The sequence below is a fragment of the Falco cherrug genome, chromosome Z (genome assembly GCF_023634085.1).
Source record: "Falco cherrug isolate bFalChe1 chromosome Z, bFalChe1.pri, whole genome shotgun sequence".
Taxonomy (NCBI): Eukaryota; Metazoa; Chordata; class Aves; order Falconiformes; family Falconidae; genus Falco; species Falco cherrug.
In genome coordinates this window covers 53,199,009-53,222,406 of record NC_073720.1, presented here as the reverse complement: position 1 = coordinate 53,222,406, position 23,398 = coordinate 53,199,009, and the positions used below count along the sequence as shown (strand labels likewise).

Here is a 23,398-nt window from a genome sequence, read left to right as displayed (position 1 = left end):
CAACTCAGACAATAAGGTGGGAAGCTTGAAGCGATGTGGGATCCGTTTTCAGGCTCTGAGTAATGATTCATGATTTTCTGACACTTGACACCAGCAAAAGAACTCAAGGCTGAGGCTTGAGGCAAGGGATGGATACGGCGATGTCTCTTCAATGCACCTCCAGGTTGCCCTTGCCCCAACATTGTGCATGAGCCTCCTCTGCTGCCCACTCCCTCATTCCTCTGACAGCTGAGAGCACTTACCAGGCTCCTTTGAGCCAGGCTTCTTCACAGCACTGAGTTTCAGCTTTTTGCCACTTCACAGACCTTCAGCCCATTCTGCCTCTCAAGCCTTCCTGCAGCAGACTTCTCTTGCCTCTCGCCCAGAGCACAACCATCCCTTGGGCTGTGACAGCGGCTTTTGCATGCTGGCAGCAGATTTTGAGCTCCGCTGTGGCACATTTGTGGGGATCCTGCCTTTTTCCCTCCCTCCCCAAGGGCATCCATGGCCATAGCCACCAATTCCTCATCCCTGCCATGCCAGACAGGCCTGTGTGGCCACCCAGACAGGAAATGAGCTCACGCTCTGCCTCTGGGGAGCATTGCTCACTGCTGCTGTGACCTCTTTGACTCCTCCAGCAGCACCAGCGAGCAGCACCTGGCAGGGAACTTGCTCTGTTCCATCCACGGTGCGGGTCATGGTCACCACCTTCCCGCCCACCAGCTGAGTACGGGGGAGATTTCCCAACAGCCCTACACAGCTCAGGGTATCTGGGAGGACAACGCTAGCAGGATTGCTAACAGGGGGCCACCTGGGGACTGACAGCTGGAGAGTAAAGAAGGATGTACCCCGGTAATCTGGGCTCAGATGAGACATTTTGGCAAGAGAAGCATTTGCAGCCATGCACCAGCAGAGAGAGTCCAGGTAGCCAGGAAAGCCAGCAGGCAAATGGTGAGGAGTGTGGCAGCAAACAGCCACTGCACCCTCTTGCAGCTTGGGGCTTCTGAGCAGGGTGCTACATGCTGGCATGCTGTGGGGCAGCAGAAGCACACAGTACTTGGATGTTCTCGGGGGCATGTATGCATGCACAGAGCTGGGGGCAGTGGCGTTTTGGAAATAATCAGGCAGGAATCTGACTTGGAAAAGTCGGTGAGCTTTGGACAGCTCACCTCCACAAAGGGGACTTGCAGCTTGCAAGCTTTCCCTCTGCACCCCCACCTAGCCATCGCCAATTTCAAGGCAGGCAGTCTGTGGACACATGTAGAAAGCCAGTAAGTGTATAGCACCAGGAAAGATCAGAACAATGCACTTTCATCCTGCTGGAGTTCTTGTGTTGTTTTTGACAATGGTACAATTACCTTACGGCTACACAGCACATGTCAAGGATACACCACAGCAAGCGTGGCACATTTTTTTTCAAGTGAGAAGCAGTTTACCTAGGCACAAGGTGGATCCCTTGAAATCTTTCCATCAGGGCTTTCCTAGCTCAAATGTGTGGGAACCACAGGGTTATTTTTTCTGGAGCACCCTTTGCAAAAGCTGGGACTCACTGCACTAAAGTGCACAGCAAAGTCAGGCAACTCATCTGGTATGATGACAGCTTAGTGCCAGTAACAACAACCCCATCCAGCACTTTGCAGATTGAGCAGTTATCAACAAGGTCATTTCTAGCCTTAAAACTGGGGACTATTTCTTGTTTTCGTTACTCAAGAAGAAACCTTGCACTTAAAATACTTTCTTACAGTTTTGGTAAATCCTTCCATTTTCAGTATCTTTGTCCCTTTAGCTTTGTTGTAATCTGAAATATCCGTATTTAATAATTTCTATGTTCATGAATTCTTTAAATTATACATAAAGAATTCAAAAGCAATCAGAGAAGAACCTGAATATTTAATACTAAAACTAAATGTTTTATGATTGCTTACAGAGTGAAATTAATAAGGAGACTTGGCCAATGCTGTATAATTTATACTGTGCTTAAGCAGGAAAACTGAGGCTAGTGCTCAGATTTGTTTGAAGCTGTGCTTTCCTTTTCTCAACTGGCAGAATGGAAGCCACTGCAAGGGCAGGGCTAACCTCCACCCTCAATCTAAGTAGCCCCTATTTTTGTTTATTGCACATAACAACAGCTTTAAGAACAGTTAACAGTAACACTGTTATGACCATGGGCAAATAACAGTGTGTCTGCTTTTTTGTCTTTATCTGTCTTTCCTAACTATTTTGTCTGCTAACATGCTCCACACTCAGCCACGATGTCCTGACCTATTTAATGGCAAAAAGTCTACTAAGCATCTTACCTCTGAATTTCCGTTTGGGTACAAACCTTTGGACCAAAGCCACAGTCTGGAGGTGTGGGAGGCTTACACGTTGCAGTACTCTGAACTCAGGTGATGATTTATTTGTCCAGTTCTAATGCTTGGCCAGAAACTGCGGTTTTGCACTGAGCTAAGAGAGCAGTACAGGTGCTAGAAGTGTTAGTCACAACTGCAGAGATTCAGCCAGTTGCAAAGTTTTCTCTAATGGCAATACAGAACTAAACAAGCTGAGAGCAAGAATGAAACATAAGACCAAGAAGGGATGATCTTCGTAACGGGATGAAGCTGTCAAAGTACTGAGGCAGCTAGAAAAGGGAGTGTGACACAAAGTGATACACTGCCTTTTCTGGGAGAAGGGAATTCACCCTCTCTATGTGCTCACAGATTCCTGGGTGAGCGCATTACCTGGGCTTTATGTGCTTCACTTTCCATCTAGAGGACAACAGTATGGGGAGAGGATACAATGTGATCTGGTCTGTTCACACAATGATAAAAGCACTGAGTGGCACAGATAAGCAAGGGATGATATACTCGGATGAGATACTAAAAGTAGTATCAGCAACCAAATCTGGAGTTTTCTCACACCTATCACAGCCAAAAGAGGAACAGCAACAATGGCAGCAGCATTTTGGCATTCAAGGTGGGACACTGCAAGGACTGCAGAAACTCACCAGGCCTCAAGGAATACCTGCTGAGGAAATGTGGAATAAAAATTGTGCTTCAATAGGAGGTACCTGAATGGACAAGGAGGGACACAGTTCTTTTTATTCCTTCTCATTTTAATGTCTTTTGGCACAATCAGAGTCCCCAAGAGTGGAATGACAAACCTGAAAATCCCATTACATGGGGGTGGACTTCGTTTTCTTCATGTGTTTTTAAATCCATTTAGATGAGAGACAGATCAGAGCAAATTTACAGGGAAAGTTTCCTAGGTTTGGCACCCCAATGAATCTATAGTTCATCGCCCACCAAAGCTCAGTTCTCAGCTGACAAAAGCTGGTAGATGTCCTCTGCCTTTACCATCTGAGTGATCTTTCCTTGACCTTGCCAGAGCTGGGATCAATTGCCTCCACCATGGTTTCACCATCAAGAATTTTTCAACTCAAACTCCTTAATGCTTGTGTCAAGTGGCTATTTAAACCCCTCAAATTCAAGGAATCAACCTCGGTGCATCAGAGGGAAAAGACTGTTCCTTTGACTGATCCCTTCTGTGACTCGAAGCCAAGCATAGATTTGAACAAGTCAAACCATTCCCAGGGTTCATAAAACACCATGCCAGGCCTTGTGTGTTTTTCATTAAAGTCATACCAGTCTCTGAAAGCCAAGCAGTTTGCAAATCATAAGGATTAATATTTATTACTAATGAATGTACACAGACGAAGCCCCTGCCCTTGAGAGTCTGCTGTTTACACAATATGGGCAGAACTGGCATGCACAGATGCAGCTCTGGTCTTGGTCCGCTCCTGGGGAAGCTCGAGGGTGAAACCACCTTGGCTCCTGGACACAGAGGCAGATCATAGCCAGAATGGATCTGGAGCTGGCACCTCAACCTCCTGGTAGCTCCTACCTGGAGGACCAGACCCTTCTCTGTAATCGTGAGAGGCTGAGCCGCAGACTGCACAGTTCACACATGTAAGCCCCTGCAGGACTTCTCCAGCTCCTAATGCTTGGCAAGGAGGCCCTGTCAGTCAGACTGCACACTGAGCTAAACATCAAGACACATCTGATGAATCATAAGTGCAGCAAGAGTCCAGAGGGCTACAAAATACCTCTAGGGATTTGTTTGTGCCAGATCTCTTACAAAATTAAAGAGGAATTAGCTACATATGTGAGTCAAATTGCCGTGGGATTTAAAAAAGGGATTCAGCCTGCATGTTCAGATTTAGAAAAGGGATTCAGCTTGCCTTGCTCCAGAAGCTAGGCTGCCCAGAGGCCACCCTGCGTCTGAATCAGGGTGCCCACAAAGGTGTTCCGTGCAGTGCAGCTTACCCATTTTAAAGCAGTTACCTCACCTGAGGTGTAGCTATCCAGTCAAGCCCTTTGTGGTGGCATCAGCTCCCACATGGAAGTGGAGCAACTTCGAATCACAGTGGAGCACAGCCGTTACGTTCCTGAGAAGTGTCTCCACCCGGTGTGCGCTGTGGTTCCAAAGGTTTGTCAATTCATTTTACCTTCCTGACTGAGTGCTGATAAGCCCTGAGAGAAATTATGAGAAACCAAGTGAAAATTCAGTGAAGAAATGAGTCAGTATAAACCAAGGGTGTCCACCATGACAAGCAGACACATATCCCAGGAAGGATACAACAGTTCCTAGTCTTCACATGCCAGGCAGTGGATGAGTGTGAGACTTAAGCAGCAGATTGCCTAGAAATTTCTTAAACTCCGCAGCTCCAGCGCTTCGTGAGCTGCTTGTGGTGTCAGCCAGAGGGACTCCGGTGCCCCAGGCTGGGGAAGGGCAGCATAGCCCACTGAAGAAAAGCAGTGTTCCTCAGAGGAGCTGTCACAGACTGAGCTCCCAGCTGGAGCTGGATCAGGAGCACATACTGTGCTGGCTGGCTGGGTCCTTCGCAGAAGAGGGTCAACATTCACCTGCAGCTGTAGCCCAGCATTTTTGGTCCTTCCAATAGCTTCACTGCACTCAAGAGGGTTATCTGCTCACCTGCAGGTGAATGAGCAGCTAGAGTTTATGCACCATGAGCACCTGCCTCTGTGGCTTCACGGTTCTTCTCAGCTCCCAAAGTTGAAGGTTCAGGCCATAAAACAGATCCAGCCAGGGATGGTCAGAAAACTAGCCTGCAAGGAGTTTGGAGAGAAAAAGAAAGCAGCAGCAATGGAAAACAAAGCTCACCAAGATTTCAGTGTACCAGGTCCCCATCATCTGCCTACATTTTGCCCACACACAGTTTAATCAGCATGCCAGGGAACCTGGCTCCCTGCCAACGGGAATGCAGATTCTGACAATTTGTCTAAAGTGCAGTCAGAAATTGCAGCTAAACAGAAAGAGCACTTCTTTTTTTGTTGTTATTGGGTTTTTTTATGTGTGTGTGTATATGGGCTTCTTCCCTCCACACCCCCCAATCCCACCCCACCCCACCCCCGAAACAATTACAACCTCTTAACTGCCGCCCACACCTCAGTTGCCTGAGAAACGCAGTGTGGGTATGGCTGTGGTAATAGGGACTTGGGTTTTACACTGTGCTTGCTATCATCAGCTGGCTGCAAGGCCCCCACAAAACTGTCCCAGCAGGATGTTTTAGCTCAGACATGGAGAGTGTTCCCACCCCAGGCACAGCCCACTGCAAGCTCCTGCCACAGTGAGCATCTATTTGGATAAAGCCAAGGATGCAGTAACTGGCTGCCAGGGATGGCCCTGGCTCCATCCACCCCAGTCTCAGTACTTGTACTTACAGAACGCCCAGCACAGGGGTGGGATGGGATGGGATGGGATGGGATGGGATGGGATGGGATGGGATGGGATGGGATGGGATGGGATGGGGTGGGATGGGATGGGATGGGAAGCAGTGTGTACAAGAGCTGGGTATCACATATGCACTTCAGGCTTGACAGAGGCATTCTCCACACCCACCCTTCTCAGCAGCATCCCTGTCATCACCTTGATCAAAACCAATTCTCAAATGATAGGACATGCATCTGTGCTGAAGACTGCACCCACAGTAAGTGTCCAGAACCACACATCTTGGTTAACAAGTCCTGGCTGGAATTACCCTGAAAAGAGAAAGTGTGCTTTTTTACACTAGACACCTGGGCAGAGAGGAGAAGGTTGCTCAAACTGACTAAAATTATTCACCTTCCCAAAGAGGTGACAAAGCATCCCTACCCTGCACTTCTGAACTTAGCATCAAAGGGTGAGGCAGATCAGAAAGATGATTTCTGGCTGAACAAAGACATTTTGGGGGGCAGGGGCGGCGGGTGGGGAGAAAACCACCCAAACTCATGTATTTTGAACAATCTCTGTATAGTGGTGAGGGGAAAATAGGCTTCAGAGTTTGGGTTTGGGCTTTTTTTTCCCTGTCCTTTACAGCAAAGCCATTCCCCATCCAGCTGACAGTGCACAGGCCTAGGGATGCTGCTGTCTTCCAAGCTACAAAGCACAGGACGGAATATCTATCTTGGCTAACTCTGAGCAGTTTTCCCTGAAGGCCAGCACACAGCACACTCTCCTGACCCCACCGCAGCCCTGACAGTGTTCAAAGTGCCTCTGCAAACAATGGGGGCATAAGAACTTTTCACCAAAAGAGCACTTGGACAAAGGGAGGCATTAGGCAGCCTTCACAGGTGGCTGTTCCTTTCTTATTAATGGATTGTCTTCTCCAAGTGATAACTGAATCTGTGTACTGTTCAATTGCCTCCCATACTTTTTTTCCCCAGTTTTGTTCAGTTTTTGTCTTGCCTCTGGTTTTCAAACAGTCCATGGTTGCTCTCCGCTTGGGCAAACCATCTTTTCCATTTTCTTTTCCACAGTTTTTAGTCCCTGGTGCTATATTCTGCTTTCTTCTGCAGTCTTCTAGCCATCTGTACAGTATATTTCACCTACATTTCAAGACTGCACAGATGAAGGCCCACCAGCGCCTGTACATGTTCTTTGAGAAAACACAATGCTTGTGCACTATAAAAGTCTGTCCCTGAGATTTTAATTCACAGACCTTTCCCAATACATCCTTTTCACTGTTATTTTTGCATTCTCAAGACTCATCCTTTAAAAACCTAAAGATTGTGCTTGTGATCACTGGCAGAGTTCCTGAATAATTCCAGTATCTTCAAAGATTTTTACAAGTATCCCTGCAGTTGTCTAAGTCATTAAACTTGCTGTGGCTGAGGCAAGTTAAGACTAGGCAGGAACTGTCCTGGAGCCTTTCTCCCCGTGTAACGTTACTTAAAGAAGCAACTCCCTCCATTTGTATTGCAAGACCAAGATGTAACTGACTTAGGAAACTACAGCATTTAGTGACTAACCAACACATTACTAAGAAACTGGTCAATCTATTAAGTAATCAATATACTAATTTTCAAATAAACACACCACTATGGCTAATCTGCAATTATACTATTTCCTACTCTATTACACACAATTATAAAGCTGTTAATCTAACACTCCTAAATCTTATGAATCACACACATCTACTATTCACTTACAAATCCTCCATGTTTCCCACCCTACATGACCTACCACCAGGGTGGAAGTCTATCACTCTGCAGCTCATGCTCTCACACTGAGATTTTCAGACACAGACCTGATGGAAAGCCCAATGGGGAGTTCTGCCAGCTTGGGTTTGCAAGTCAGCATCACTGTCATCTGTACACACCTGCATTCTTCCTTTCAGAAGACTGCCTCGTCCTTTGTTCTTTACCTGATCTTCTACCTTACCTATCATTGTTTCTATTTCTGGAACAACTTTTTTTGCCACACTTATCCCCCTCTTTCTCTGCTCAAGTTCCTCCCTAAGACACAGCACATCCCTTGTTACTTGTTCCTCACTGGCCCAATTCAGCAATCTGTACCAAAGTCTGGTGTTTCTGAAGTTGTTACTGGGGCAATCTCAGCCTTATGCAGTATTCTTGATACCCCTGCCTGGGTACAGGGGGCCAAAACCTCCCCACAAATTGCCCGTTCATGTTAACAACACATGACCTTACACATTCTCCTAGGTAAATCAGTCTACTTAGCCTTGATTCCTCTATCTCATTCCATTTAAGCTCCTTGTCTTTGTGTCTTATGGTCAAGAGCAGACCAACAAAACAAAGACCCACATCACCTACACACCTGATCTACTCCAAAAATAGCTTTGGAACGGGACTAGAAGAGATGCCCTAAAATTAACATTGAGAAACGTCAATTTAGCAGAAAACATGGAAAGAAAGAGCTGGAATATGCAATTGTCCTGACAAACAAAAACCTGGGTTATCATATAATTCCACTTCAAACTCTACCTTAAAAGCTACTGTGTATTTTTGCCCTTTCCTTGCCGTTTAGGAGGCCACTGCAATACATTAGTGCTCTGCTGGGTAAGAACTTGCTTTGCATTTCTAATCTAGAGATACTCATGACATTTGCAGACCAAGCTGTGCTTTACTTTTGGGCTAAGTCACTCTCTCATGCTACATTATTTATAAATAGCCAAAGAGATGTGTAGCTTCTGTGGACTGTGGAGGTTTCACCTGCATATACAAGCTAGCCTTTTCAGGCTCCCTTCACAATTGTATTCTGTACTTGGAAACCTGAACTGAAAATGGACAATGAAATGAGTATCAATGCATCTGTCTTTCACTTTGCACCTGTTCTGTCATTTTGTTCTAGTTTAATGCATTGTGAGCAATGTGACGTGACTAATGATTCCAGGCAGAAAATCACCAGAAAATGCTCAGCGTTGACTTTGTCAGCTAGGAAGACAAAATAGGAAAAGATGCGGTGAGTAGCACTGACATTAACATTCAGACACAGTAAAAATATTCATTTGGGCCACCCACTCCCACCCATCCTCACCACCACTTTGTTTAGTCTTTTCATAAAAGACATACTAATCCAGGATCATGCATTGGAACCAAAAACCCTGAGTGCTTTGAAGTAACCAGGATGGAACGGCAATGAAAAAATCTGACACCCCATGGCATGGTGTGAAAAAAAAAAAAAAAAAAAAAAAGCACGTAACTATCTCAAGTGCTGGAGGTCTTGCTATTCATCTAAAGGCAACATGCAGAGTCTCTAGGAGGAAAACATACAAAGAAACAATCATCTCAAGATGGTCAAACATTCACAGAGATTTTGGTAAGAAAAAACATGTCTTCCCTACTATTGTCTCCAGTTCTACTATAAAGCTTCTCCATGTCCCACCTGGTACTGGACATGTTCTCTTCATTTGCCATGTTACTCACCCTCCACACAGTATCCTATCTTCCCATGTCCAACCCAAGAACAGCAAGCACAAGGCTGTTGCTTTCTGTGTGTTGTACAGCCTGCTTCCTCTCACTTTGGACAGCCATTGTTTCTTACCCACTCCCACCTCTGTCCTTCTGCACTCCCACTTTTTCTTTAGTGTACAGCTTTTCTATCTCTCATGGAACCCTGCTTCCCATCCACCAGGCCAATCCAATGGCAATTCCCAAACTTGATGGCACCCTCAAACTGCCTCATAAAAAATCTTCAGTCACCTCCCAATAATCTCTGAACAGCTGTTTGCTGCAGTCTCCCTGTTCCATCCATGTGCTGGTAAACCCATTTTTGATCAGTTAATTCTCTTCTTGGTGTCTCTTCACAGCTAAGTAGTAATAATTCTGCAGGCTACATACCCTGTAACAGCCTGGAGGGGAAGTAACCTCTTGCAGAGGTGTGAAAGTTAAGATCTGCCCTCTTGCAGGACTAGCCTGCACGCAGTACACTGGCTGCATTGGTTACCCCAACCACGTGCCTCCTCATGCTTCCTTCGGTAAGGACTGTCGGCTATATATTTATGTGGGGTTGCACCGGCCTTTGCCCTGGCAGAGGTATGCAGGTCTTGACCATGTTTCTGTAAGGCAGACTGTACGTGCATCCTCCAGCTCAAGAAACCTTGAAACTGCTGACTGACAGAAGTCAGAAGTGTGCACTGGGGAAACAGCTGCACCAGCTCATTGGTCTGTATCCTTCTCGAGCAGGACAGCCAGAAGCTGCTGTATGAGCCGGTAAAGCCACCTTCATGCTGTTACTCATAGGAAGCAATAATAAAGGCTCCAATAAAAAACATTCAACTGCAGAAGATGAAATACATTTGGTTTATTTCTTTCTAAAGTTTGTACATATACATATATTGTTATACGTATGTGAGATCCTTCACTAGGGTTGCTTGATTTCAATTACATAAAAATTCTTGGGAAGCTTGCAGGCTCTCTGTTGCCCGTAAGCAACATTTATTCCAACTTATAAAAACACAGAGGAACAGAGTTATCGTCAGGAACATGGACACAAGAGAGAAGTCTACTTTATATCTCACAGTTTCAATACATCAAAGGCAAATTATTTATCTGTATACCGTAGGCTTACTTTATCAGCAATGATAAAATAGAGGAAAATATTTATATACAGTCACCTCAAGTGAAAAATAAAGCAATGTAAACTTAAAATCCAAAATATTATTTTAAATGATATAACAATATCCCCAAAAATCCTTCTTCCAAGGGGAAGAGGACTGATTAAGTGCCTTCATTTATCAAGAAATGATCATTCTAGTACCAGTTACATGAAGCAGAATAAGGGAGGGCATCCTGTAGTATCTGTAGAAAAGAGTGACAACTCTGCTTCAGGAAAGCATCTCTGTAAGCAAGTATATGTTTGAGTCCTCATGGACATCAGCAGCACGTGAACACATCTCCCATGAACAAGGGCTTGACTTAAGTCTGCACAGCTCTGACTCTGATCACTGAGGAGTATGCTTTTCTGCCCATGCATGTTCCCAGGGACAAAATAGGGTGCCCTGGTGGTGGGACAGCCTCAAACCCAAGACAATGACCATGCCAAGAGTCAGAGCAGCAAGTTTCACGCCGCTGGAAAAGATTTAGTGACTACCTCAATGCTGCTTCACAGCAGACCAAGAAGTTACCACAAGCAGTGAGACCGGGACTGCGTCTCTAGTGTGTTGCAGGAAAAATACACCAGCGATTCAGTGATGAAAGTAAACCACATTTGAGGTTATCAGAAAGAAGGTTCCTACACTTGGCAAAAGGGATGAGAGACCACCGACAGGAAAGGTCTTGCAAGGACTGCTCTCAGGCCCTGTAAGATTAGGTCTGCACATAAGAGACGCACAGGGTGTGTGTACACACATGTGCAAAATGTTCTTGTGCACTACCACTACCAAGAGTTACTCTTCCCTGCTGAGTATCATGCAACAATAACTGAAAATTCAGTCCCCTTTCTTGGCATAATGAAAAACAACTCTGCAGCAGCTCAGGTGGAGGGCAACTGACACTTTCTAGCTGTGCCTCTGAGTGTGACAGTGCTCACATCATCTTCCCACTATATCACCATGGGAGGCAGGTAACCCAAGGGAGAAGCTCTGTGCCTGAAAAGGGATTGCAGGATTACAGCTTGCCCAAAGCAAGGTGATGGGGTTGTCCCTCTTCATTTTATCCTGAGCTACAGTCCACTCATGTCTCAGTTCTGCAAAACACAATCACTGTGGCCATGGTCCAGTGAAGTACAAAGGCATGGCTTCACTGAGGTTGCTCAAGTGCTTCAAGGTTAACTGAATGACAAGTTTTATGACTCCAGGTAAGAAACCTACCCTCAGGCTTTGCTTTCCCTTTCCAGGGATAATGCAGATAATGCTAGTGTTGCCCTGACTAGAGCACAATAGGAAAACCCACTGGGTTTCCATACGTCTTTTTACTTAGACCAGCGACTTGTTAAAAAGTTTTTTTAATCTCCCAAGGGAAAACTCTGGGAGGCATATGAGATGCCAGAGATACTTCAGCCCTGCCGCTCTTCTTCTCCCGGCTGATGAGCCAGACATTCTTTCAAAAATCTGTACAGTTGCAGAAAGAAACCCTCACTACTGCTGTACGGCCGTATCTACAGGAGACATCACAAGCACCTGTCCTCCTTGGACACTTTTGAACATGATGTCCCCTTGCTGAATTTTCACAGAGCGAGGTCAACATTTTCAGAAGTAAAGCTGTGTATTAGATCCCCGGAGTGTGATTTTCAGAAGTGAGCACAGATGCTCCCGGTGCAGGCACTGGGTGACATCAATAGGGAGAGAGTCAACCCAGTGTTAAGCTAGCAGAAAATCCCACCCAGTAATCCTTACTTAGACTCTCAAATATATGCCTTTGCTTTTGACGTGCAGAATAACAGGCAGGTCCTGGCGGACAACACATGGAGATCAACGCAGCTCAAGGGATACCCTAAATCTGTAAAAGTTCTGATGACAGTTTAACCTAATTTGAGAGAACTAGAACAACAAGCATCCTAACAAAGCCTGCAGCTGCTGAAGTGCTTTGACCAAAATACGCCTCAGAAAAGAACAGCAGGCTCTGGAGTGCTGAGCCACAGAAGCCGTACTATACCTATGAAATATGTACACACATCTATAGGCATCACTTAAACATGTTCACCAAGTAATATAAGTCTCAGATTGTACCTCATACAAAGAGTAGTGGTTTTAAAGTTACCAAACTGCCAAAAAACTCTCTTGTTTTAGCCAAGTTATAATCCCAACCTTGAGTAAGAGGACATATTTGTCATGAATATGTACAGATTAAAAAAAACCAGCACACAACCCACCCCTGTTCTCATCCTACAGCCTTTCAGAATTTGACAGCATTAACATGAGGTTTTCATAAGCGTCTAAGTGATTTAAGACTTATATCACTGTCAGTTTGCCCTGTACAGTGACATAGACTGGGTATCATCCATCTCCCTTCTCCCAGCAAGAGGCTCAGGGGAGGTTTTTTGTGTAAAACAAGTCTCCACAGCAGCTTAGCTAGCTGCTCTGTGGTTACACCAGGATATTCACTTACCCAAGGAGAAGCTGAAATCTTGCCTGCTTAGACAAAAAGTAACTTTTCGTGCTGGTTTCATTTAAGTGACTTACATACAGGACCACTGCTTCAGAGTGGCTACCAATTACAGTGGTTTATGTCAGTGAAAAATCCTGCCCTTGTAGTCTGTAGCACTTTCAATCCTTGCATTGCTAAGTGATGTACTTTTCCTCAGTCCAAATAAACCTCTGGCCTATACCCCAGCTGATTCCTGGCACAGATTTAACAGCAGATGCTGTGGGAGGTCCCTCATTTTTTACATAGTAGTTCACTGCTCAAAGCGTAGCACAGGGAACGCTTTGGGCTGGCCTAAATTTGCTCCTTCTGACCATGCAGCAAAGTCATGGAAAGCTGTTACTTGCATTTGCTAAGGGAACTGCTCTAGTAATTAAAATACAGCCTCAATGCAGCTAACAAAATAGACAAGCAAGGTATCCTCTCCAAGGTACCTTGCAGAGTGCTGAGGCTGCCTCCTTTCACTGTTCAACTGGATGTTGCCAACAGGAGAGCAGATACACATTTCCCCAGGACCTGTCCTCCTTGCTCTTATTTAAACCAGCCACCTTACAACAGGAACGTGGCATCCCTGGATGAGGGTGCTGCTGTCACAAGGAAGAAAAGCAGCAGGTGGTAGGGACAGTCTCTCAACAAGCACAATGCAGGTGAAAAAGGAAGCCAGCATTTCCAATTACCCCCAGCGCTGAGGGTAATGCTCAAGCACACAGTGCCCAGCAGGTGACCAAGCACAGAGGGTGGCACTAGTTTTCTGACTGTAAAGGAAGTATTGTCCTGCGCACTGGTGCTCAGCTTAGGTGGTATCACTTCTCTCGATAGCATTTTCTGGATGCTGACAAAGCCTCTTGTTGGTGGAGCAAATGTTCAGGCCCCACAGAGTGAAGCTCCAGGTGAAGCAGCTCACTATACTACACCTATGCTGCTGGGAGAGCTCTGGGAGAGAGGAGAGGAGAGGCCAGGCATACTGCTTCCTATATGCACTAAAAATATCCTCTAAAAAGCACAAGCTGGAGACTAGCTCTTTCAAAGCAATTTCTGAGACAGCTTTGTTGGTTTACCCCTCTAGGCAGCCTAGGTATCGGATGCTGGGAACACAAGCTGGGGAGCTCTGGTCATGCTCTGGGGAGAAATGTAGACTTCATAACTGCCCTCTCAGAGTTGATGTGACATCCCAGAGCCTTGGAGAGGGCAACAGTGGGAAAAATTTTAAAGAAGCAACAAGCTGGAACATTGCTTGAGATAAAGTGTGTATACTGCCTTTGTCTCTGCAAAAGCAGCTGGCGTTTCTAACAACCTGGATACAACTTCTCTGTGCTTGGGGGACACTGGTTGAAAATGGCTTCTCTTTTTTTTTTTTTTTTTCCTTCCTTTTTAAACATTTTTTACAGCTCCCCAAAAGGCTGCAAAATGTATGGCCATTTGATTTGGAAAGTACCCAGCTCCTTGCAAAACAGCATTTCAAAGTTTCACCACAGCATGGGTTGCCTGTGCCTATAGCCTCTGCCTCTGAGACTTTTGGAAACAAGACTAGGAATGCCTCAATTGTCTGGTCTTGAGTGTGGGAGGGGGGACCTTGTGTCCCTGCAGCGTAATGCTAGAGGATCATGGCAGTCTGCAACTCCGTCTCACACCTCCCAGCTATAACTGTGGTTGGAAACACAGGCTACCAACGAGCAGAATGAAAAAGCTGTTCACAGGGTTATCCATTCAATGCAGTACTGCTTCAGGGCAGATTTTCTCAAGGCAAGATGGGACAGTCAAATTTTCTAGATTGCTGTAAGCATGGAAGGAAAGAGACCTGTTATACAGAAGCAGCTGAGGTGCTAAGATGACAGACAGGAGCAGCTTGACAGAAAAGGAGGAGGAGCTGTCAGACTGTGATAAGGCCAAAATTGATTTAGGGATGGAGAATGCAGAGATGGTAAGCGGTATGCTGTCTGCAGAGAAAAGCCTTCCCCGCTTTCAAGAACATTGCCATATAATGCCTCCAGAAGCCCAGTGATAACCCTGCCGCCTTTGGCTTTCTCCACTGCCACAACCACCTCCTCACGGAAGGGGCTGCTCTAATGAAGCAAGAACCTCACTCCTGCACTGGAGAAAGACAAAAATACTGGCTGTTTCAAGCCAGAAGAACTACAGAAGGCACTGTAGCTGTGAAAAATCACTGAACAATTCTGGTCTCTGGAGGTCTGCTAGTCCAAACCCCTGCTCAAAGCAGGGCTGTGCTCAGCACTGCTCTCCAGGAGAGCCCCCAAAAGTGGACAGACTGCACCCTGGGAGCAGGTGGGATCAGAGGGAAAGCACTTAAGTGATGAGCTGTTACAAGCTCTTAAAAAGCTTCTGGTAACCATTTACAAGTAGCTGGCTACAGATGAAAAAACTGTCTGAGTCAGCGTCGCAGCTGAACAGCGTTCCCCCACAGCTCCGCTGCATTAATCACTCTGCTGGGTGACTTATCTCTCTACATCAATTAAAGACACAACATAAATACTGGATTTAAAAGCTGTAGTCATGTTCACTGGTCCATGCGTGATTTATCTGCAGGACGCACACAAACACACAGCCGCTCCAAAGAGACTCTTTTAGCAGCTGCTGCTGAACGAAAACCATCTCAACCAGATCCCTGCATCCTGGTGACTCCTGGAGAAGAGTGTGGTTTTGGCTTTGGGAGAGTATCATACCTGCTTTGGTCACTGAGTGGGGAGAGGGGGAAGGCAGTTTTGCCCTTCTCCTTAACCCCTCTTCTGTGAGGTGCAACAAACCCAGCGAGACCTTTTCCTGCCTCTCTTCCCTCAGTCAAGGAGAGGAGATGGTCCAGCCTCTGGAGGGTTAGCAACCAGCAATGCTTCAGAGTAGGATGGATCCATCCATGACCTCTGCCTGCATCTTGAGAGGGGGGGATGCAGGCAAGGCTTTGCCTGAGCAATGGTTGCACACTGCAGGAGGGAGGATGACAAGGAAGGATGACGCCTCCCTGCATCACTGACACAAAGGCTGGGTTACACACACATGCTTGTAGTGATCTGCCAGTAAGTCCTGCTCACACTGAGCCCCCCTGGAAAGCGGCAGGCTGCTCTGCTGATACCAAGTTCTGGTGCATGGTGTGTCCCAGAGGAGGGCTGGAAATCAGCAGAGTATCCTTGCATACTGCATGCAACAGCAGCTGCTGAATCACTGAGGTCAAGCACTGGTCTCTGCTAAAGGCAAACATCTCAGCAAAGAAAGGCAAGGTACTGGGTCTCATGCAAAGCTACTTGGCCAGACTCTCAGTGGTACCACTCAAGCACTCAAGAAGATGCACCACTGACCTCCTGAGAAGCTGCCCCCACCCTTTACAAGGGTGGGGTGGGGGGTGTCAAGGTTGGGGGGCAAGCAAATTATGGTGCTGCTAATTAAATGATCCCATTCCTAAGGGAGTCTAGGAACAGCCCTAGGCATTCACAACAGGATCACCTTTTTCTCTGCCTCTGAAATGTGCATTTTCATATGGGTGCCTAGGATGCCTAGAATTTGTAAAGCAACGGGGCAAAACAGCGTTAATTAAAACTTGAGCAGAACCCGACAAATTCTCAGTAAACTAATCTGCACACCTCAGCAGTCTCACCAAGAGTACTTCAAGCTCAACAAATGTTCAATGACTAAAAAACGCAGTGAAAAACTGCATTTTCTAAGCCCAGATGAGACTTAAAAAAATATACCCTAAGCTGTTTACAAGTATACATGGAAATAGAGAATAAATAATGAAAAATGAAAAAAAAATCATCATTTTTGTAGTTTACTTTTTGACTTCCATTGCTTCGAATCATCTCCTCTGCAATGACTTTGAAGAGGAATTATCCAGTTTCTGTGTCAAAGCTGGGAAACGCATTTTAGAGAAATAATTTCTTTTTGAGCTCAGCAATTTAACTGCAGTCTACAGCATGCAGAATATTTTTAAAAGCTGGGGAAAAAATGTTAAATGTCACCTCTTTGCCTTTTAAAGCACTGCACTCCGTAATCACAAGAGGTTTGCTGGATGTTCCAGCCTGCCTTGAAAAAGCTCATCCAGACAACCCCACCCTGACAGCCAAGCAGGGCCCATTTACAAATCTGCACAAATTTTTTTTGTTTCTGCCGCATGCTTCCTAACCCTGTTATTTAAGACCGAACAAGTTTTCTTCTCAAATGTGCATTTGGCATTCCCCAAATGAATTTCTTCTCTCTCTTATGCTTGTTTGTTTTAAACCACCAGAGCATGATGAACAGCTGCAGCGATCTGGCTTTGTTTCCCCTCTGTGAGCTGTTGATCTACCACACTTGATTAATTCAAAGAACCCCTCCCAATGAGCACTATCATGCACCTGTCTGCACTGAGTCTCCTAACTTAGCATGCTGTACCACACCACTTTGGCTCCAGCAGCAGAAAGCATCTCTCTTCTTCAGGAAGAGGACTGAACATTTTGCTCTATTGTAGTAAGCATGCACAACTTCCGAAGCCCCAGCGCTTGGGAAGCAGTGGCTGTTTCTACTGGGGACTCTGCAGTTTTAGCAGTGTTGCCTGGGTTAGGGCCAACCTCCTGACTTCTAGCGCAGAGTGGCCACTTTCAGCGGCAGATGCCAGATGTGAGCGCGCGCGTCCCAGCATCACATGTGGAAACAGTCCCATGTGGTTTTGCTGCTGGACTGCAACTGCAAGGATTGATTTGCTTCAATACCTCCCACCATCTGAGACCGCAGCATCTCCATTACAGCCATTGTCGAGCACAACACCAGGAAAGCTGTCGCACAGCGGTCCTCAGCAGGGGAGGCAAGTCACACAGGGCTGTTAAGGTCCTTCTCTCTTTCATCACTCCCTGTCCTGCCCACAAGACTGGCAATTCAATAAGGTAGATTAACTGACTTTGGGAAGTCTGGCAAAGCACAAACCCACTCAGGCAGTAATTTTTTTGATGCGTGGCCCTTTGACTACTTTGGCTGGAAACACCAGCACGTTTCTAAACAGCCCTTGCATTGATCTTGATGTTTATATATGCGTTAAGAATTGCATCCATCAGGAAATCTGTCCTGTGCCAGGCACAACAAAAATAACAGCAACAAACAAATTTCAACTGGCCCTCAACATTACCTCCCAAGGTGCTCTGTGGGAAAGGCCAGTTCGGTTGTACTACTCCATACAGGGGAAGGGTGCGGCAAAATGGGAGAGACCTGTCCGAGCTCACCCAGTGGACCAGTATCAAACCTGAGATTAAAACCCAGTGTGTTAAGTAACAGGTGAGCCAGCGCTCTCTGCAGAGCCATGATGCTGCCCAGGCAAGAAGGGCTGGGAAGTAGGAAAATTATTTCTTCTTTTCTTTCTACTCCCTGTGCCTAAAGACTGCTGGCCACCCCAAGGGTCTGTGGCACAAACAGGGCTTTCAGGTAGGGAAAGCTCTACTCACAGTGGTCTTTCCCTGTCCTGTGCTTCTCTCTGAAAGCCTGGTACAGAGTACACGTGAGCTGGAAGGCGGGCTGCTTCCCTGCAGGTGCAGCGTAGGATCTGCCAAAGCTGAGGCTGATGTGAGGCTACTCCAGGCACAGAGTAGCCAGGCCAACATCACACTGGCCTGCAGTGAGGACACATCTGTCCCCTTCTCCAGTCTGCACCAGCCTCTTCCGCCTATGGGAGCCAAAGCAGGAAAATGGAGAGCTGAGGAGAATCCCTTCCTGAAGGGAAAAGGCAAAATGCTTTGTCACTAGCACAGGAATTGCAAACACCTATCTGTGCACATCAACAAGGAAACTCCTGGACAGGGGAGTATCAGGGCACAATAGATCATAAGGCTCTATATAGCAGCTAAGTGAGAGCGTATAGTTAAAAACTACACAGAGGCCCTTTATCTTTAAAATACAATGCTGATGGCTGACATCTACAGCAGCCTCCTGCACAAACAAATTTAAAGCCCAGGTATTCATTCTGACTGGGTAATCCCTAATCTCTTTGATTGCAAAGACAGCACAGTTTTGGATACCTCCCAGCCTGCTAACTCAGGAGAAGACTCTCCTTGGAAGGAAACAAATTATTGCAATGCTGTCATCCCAGCATTGCCAGAGGTTCCCAGGTTTCATTCGTTTACACTCGTGGGTCCAGGATCAATGCAATAACGACAAGCAACAGTGACTACTGTAGCACCTGCTGCTAAGTACCAGTACTAACATGCTCTGTATTGTCAGGAAACCAGCGTTCCCAGCATCCCAGGCTCTTCCCAGCCTTCTGCAGCTGCCCATTCCCACAGATTTTCTCACAGCTACAGCCTGCATATACAGCACTGCAGCATTTGTCCAGTTACTTTTCCCACCCACCACATAAATAAAGTGACAAGTGACTTGAGATATGAAAGCCACATGCCGATGGGAGGAGATAAACGGGGAAGAGACAGAATATACGTCACAGCGCTCTACCCCTCCCCCAGCTCCTTTAGAAACAGAACAACACAAAAAAGTCCCGATGCTTCAACTGCTAAATGATAAATTAACAAAGCAAAGCAAAGCAGGAGCAAAGACATCTCCCACAATCTGCACAGAAACAGCAAAATATACAATAGAAAATGTCACTAACACCCCATTCAGGCAGATGCACTTATTTTTTGTGAATGACAGGTTATTAAATGAAAAAATTTTGACCACCGGTACTTTGCTGCATGGCTGTTCCCCTAGTTGTCATTTCCATCCTAAGTGACCTTCTGCTTAATGCTGGGTGTTTCTGGCTTGTAGTCCTTCCTCTCCGAGACATTGCGTTTCACCTTGGCACTGACTGGAGACTCCTGATTCAATGAAGGGCTCGAGTGGGATTTCTTCAGTCCTGGTGCATCGTTCTCTCCTCCGCTCAGCAGCTCCTTCACCCCTTCTTTCAGAAGGCCAACGTAAATCTCATAGCGATTTTTCTGGGAAATGAAAAGAAAGGCCCCAATCAGTCTGAAGAAAGTCTGCAGAAGCACTTGGGAGAATGTCTGGGTAACTTAATGGTTTCTGCTGGCCTTGAAAGCCAGGAGCCTAATATGGATGTGAACAATGGTACCTGCTGTGGACATGAACAATGGTGGTTAATGTAAATTACATCGTACAAAAAGGATTTCAGGCAGGCTGAGCCCAGGGGTGGTGTGCATTTAGAGGCATTCAGTTCTGCAGCACATAAATCCTGGTGCTCTGCTGGAACAGTGGCTCTCAGCTAGTTGGAGCGCGTGGTGATTTCCAAGTAACACCATCAAGCGAAAGCTTGCTGACCATAGTCACACTGAGTCATATTCTGTGCTCACACATATTAAGATGTTATGTGCCCCACACAGGCACGGAAATAAAGTGCAGCAAACTAAGGGACAACAAAAATCCTGCTCTGGTTGGCTGCAGCTCTCCCCTGCAACCCTCCACTCCCACCAGCAAGCAGGTCCTGCTTTCCTTGCTTCAGTCCACGGGGGAAAAACCAAAGCATGGTCCTGCTAAGGCCACCACTGAGCCTGTGAGAGGATACTCTGCAAGTCCAGACCTTAAAAAGGAGCAGATGAGAGGGCTATGACAGCAGCACAGCATGTTCCCCTGACAGGGCCACTCATTGTGAATGATGAAGGTCGCTCTCTTTCTAGACGCTTGTATTTTTCAACTGGAAAAAGTTCACTTTACTGTGCCCCACGTCCACTTATTCTGTTCCTTGTCTGGAATGGAGCGCTCCCACTCCAACTAAAGATTTTGCTCTGTGTTCCTCAATAGCATCTTTCTGCACAGGATACCACAGCAACCAAGAAATAAGGGTACATTAACAGAAGATTCCTGCAGGGCCTCAAAACCAGAAGCTGGGGCAGGAGGTCCTGAGAACTGAGCAACCCAGCTCCTGGGATTTGTGTAATAACCTGCCCCTGACATATCCACTAAAGAGGTGGTGCAGGCATTGTAATTAAGGTGATCTCAGTGGGCTGGGACCAGGGAAGGAGGATGTAAACATTGCACTGATTGTTAATTTATACTTCAGAGTGGCAAAACATCTGCCAAACTATTATGTTCCTGACAGAGGAAAAGGTGTTTAAGAAAAATTCTTCCAAATTACAATAAAATAATGAAGTTTTCTCAGAAACAATTATTCAAGGGTAGAAGTCAAAAAGCTTGGTAACTGCTTTGAAGTGTGGAATATATAAGGGGCGGGGGAGGGGGCAGGAAGGAGAGAACATGACTGGGTTTCCAATGAGTCTCTGAATAAGCAACACCTCATAGAGGAGGATCATTAAAGGATCCACCTGAAAATTAAATAAAAAGCATTTTTATCAATTCCGTATCTGGAGCTCCAGCTCCACAATGCGAGAGACAAACAGATGAAGCAGGTAAGATGTGTCATTCAATAAAAAAGGAAATGGAGAAACAGCAAGCAGAACCATGATGATGATGCATTGGGGTGATGAATGATTCATCACACAACAAACGGGACACCTCTGCAAAACAGAAGGCAAGCCAGTGCTCTAAGCCTGGGATTGATGTAATATTCATCAAGGGAGAGAGGGACTTCCGTATGGACTTCTGTTCCTTTTTGGTCCAGTAAACATCACTAGGGTCACAAGACCCAGCAATCAGAATGGAAATCCAGGATCATCTTCTGCCCTGTATGTCTGGCAATGGCCATTCTGCCCTGGACTTTGTGGACTCATGATTTCTATCACAATTAAACCATGCATTTGCAACTGCAACCAACTTGCTCTATTAGTGATGTGACATTTGAAGCTAGGCATTAAAGCTGATGGAAATTTTCCATTAAAAGAGATTATCTGGAAGATTCTGTCAAGAAAGTAAGAAAACAAAACTTAAACCATTCAGAAGTTTCTACAACATTATCTCTGAAGACTAAATGCACATAATAAAGAGGAGATGAGGTAGCCACCCATCAAATTTCTAGCTTCATCTCTCTCGTGACAGCACTTTGAAGATCTCCCTCAAACCATAAATTCACTGCAATTTATCAGCCATCACCTGGAGCAGTACTTCTTCAGACAGCAAGCAAAAGGCAATGTTCCTCCCTTGGTGTCTGCAAGCAAAGACACCAGCAAGAAGAAATGCTCCTGGCTGCACCCTTGAACAAGGACCAGGCACCTCCTCGTTCACCTCCCTTCAGAAGGGAAACACTGTCTCGCCAGTGGGTGAAAACAGGAATTACAAAGGCCTACAGAAAAGGCACCTGGCTTCTTCCTTCCTAATGGGACTATGCTACTTCCTTTGGGACTCAGAGGCCCTTCTGGTGTGCTTCTGGAGATGTATCAGCATGGCTCTTTGTAGACAGATGCAAGGTCTGGTCTGCAGTCTCAGCCTGAAAAAGCCAAGTACAACATGCTGTCTCACCTGCCTCTTGCCCTTTTGATTTGACCCCATGCAGCAAGGTCTGTCACCTGCTCCTGCCTGACTCTACCATGTCTTTCTTTTGAAGGGAAGGTGAGGAAACCCCAAATCTGGGGGGAAGTTTCCATTCAGGATTTTCATTTAGCTCACCTTTCCTTTTCTAATTTCTTTTTTTAAACTGCCTATTAATAGTTCAACATGACCTGCAAAATCTGTGCCAGCTGAAGTTGGTGCCACCCCTTACCTGCCTAGGCAGGCACTCCTGCAGTGCTGATCACATATCTGAACTGCACAGTTCAATTATTGTTCAAGGCTCTCACTAGGGAAGAAGACATCTTTTGTTTCCTGGGCTGTACTGTTTTGGTTTGTACTGAGGTACCTGAGAAATATTTCTCTAAAGACCACCATGATAAAATTGATAGAAAACAGAAAAAAACCCCACAACAATCTCCTTCTCCATCAATTTTTCTAAAATCATCTAACATCCCAGCCTACACTTCACCCTAACTCATCATGCTTCTAGAAGTGATAGAAAATAAACTTCATGTCAAGGACACAAGCCAAGAAATTCTTTGCTCTCCCAGGTTGCACAAGAACCCCACAGAGTGAAAATGTGTGGCTTGCTCTGTATATCTGAGTGCCATGTTCAAAACTGACATTGTGCCATTGATCACAACCCTTTGAGCTTGATTGTTCAGTCTCCAAACCACTTTAATGTCAATTTCATAGTTCACACTTTAGTAGCTTGTCTATGAGAATGTTAAGAGCAGACAATGTCAAAATCCTTGTTAAAGTCAAGAACAAACAGTACCCACTGCTCTCCCCTCATTGATCATGCCAGACATCTCACTGTTAAAGGCTATCATGTTGGTCAGGCATGATTTCCTCTTCATAAACCCATGCAGACTACTCACAATCACCTTCTTGTCTTTAATATGTTTGGAAGCGATTTCCAGGAGAAATTGCTCCATCACCTTCCCATGGGCTGAGAAATAGCTGACCAGCCTGTTCCTCCTGTTCTTTCTTGAAGAAAGGAATGACATTTCCTTTCCTCTGGTCCTCAGGGACCTCCCCTGATCACTATAACCCTTCAAAGGTAATCAAGAGTGGCCTTGTAATGACATCAGTCCAGCCCCTTCAGCACTCATGAGCGCATCCCGTCAGATCCCATGCACTTGTGCAGGTCCAGTTTAAATATCCCCTAACTTTATCATCCTTCACCAAGGGTA

At 45.9% G+C, this 23,398-nt stretch overlaps 1 protein-coding gene across 8 annotated transcripts in view; it reads right to left on the bottom strand.

Moving 5' to 3' along the window:
• Positions 1-3,052: 3,052 nt before the first annotated feature.
• Positions 3,053-23,398, bottom strand: part of LOC102056638 (PH and SEC7 domain-containing protein 3) — a 140,467-nt gene continuing 120,121 nt past the window's right edge. For 6 of the 8 annotated variants that reach the window (XM_027816141.2, XM_055698775.1, XM_055698773.1 and 3 more), the window contains one exon: positions 10,048-19,741. In XM_027816141.2, the coding sequence (XP_027671942.1) occupies positions 19,529-19,741 (213 nt within the window). In that variant the 3' untranslated portion in view covers positions 10,048-19,528. Of the gene's footprint in view, positions 5,088-5,880; positions 6,021-10,047; positions 19,742-23,398 lie in introns of those variants that run through there. The other 2 variants (XM_055698776.1, XM_055698777.1) reach the window with 2 other exon arrangements.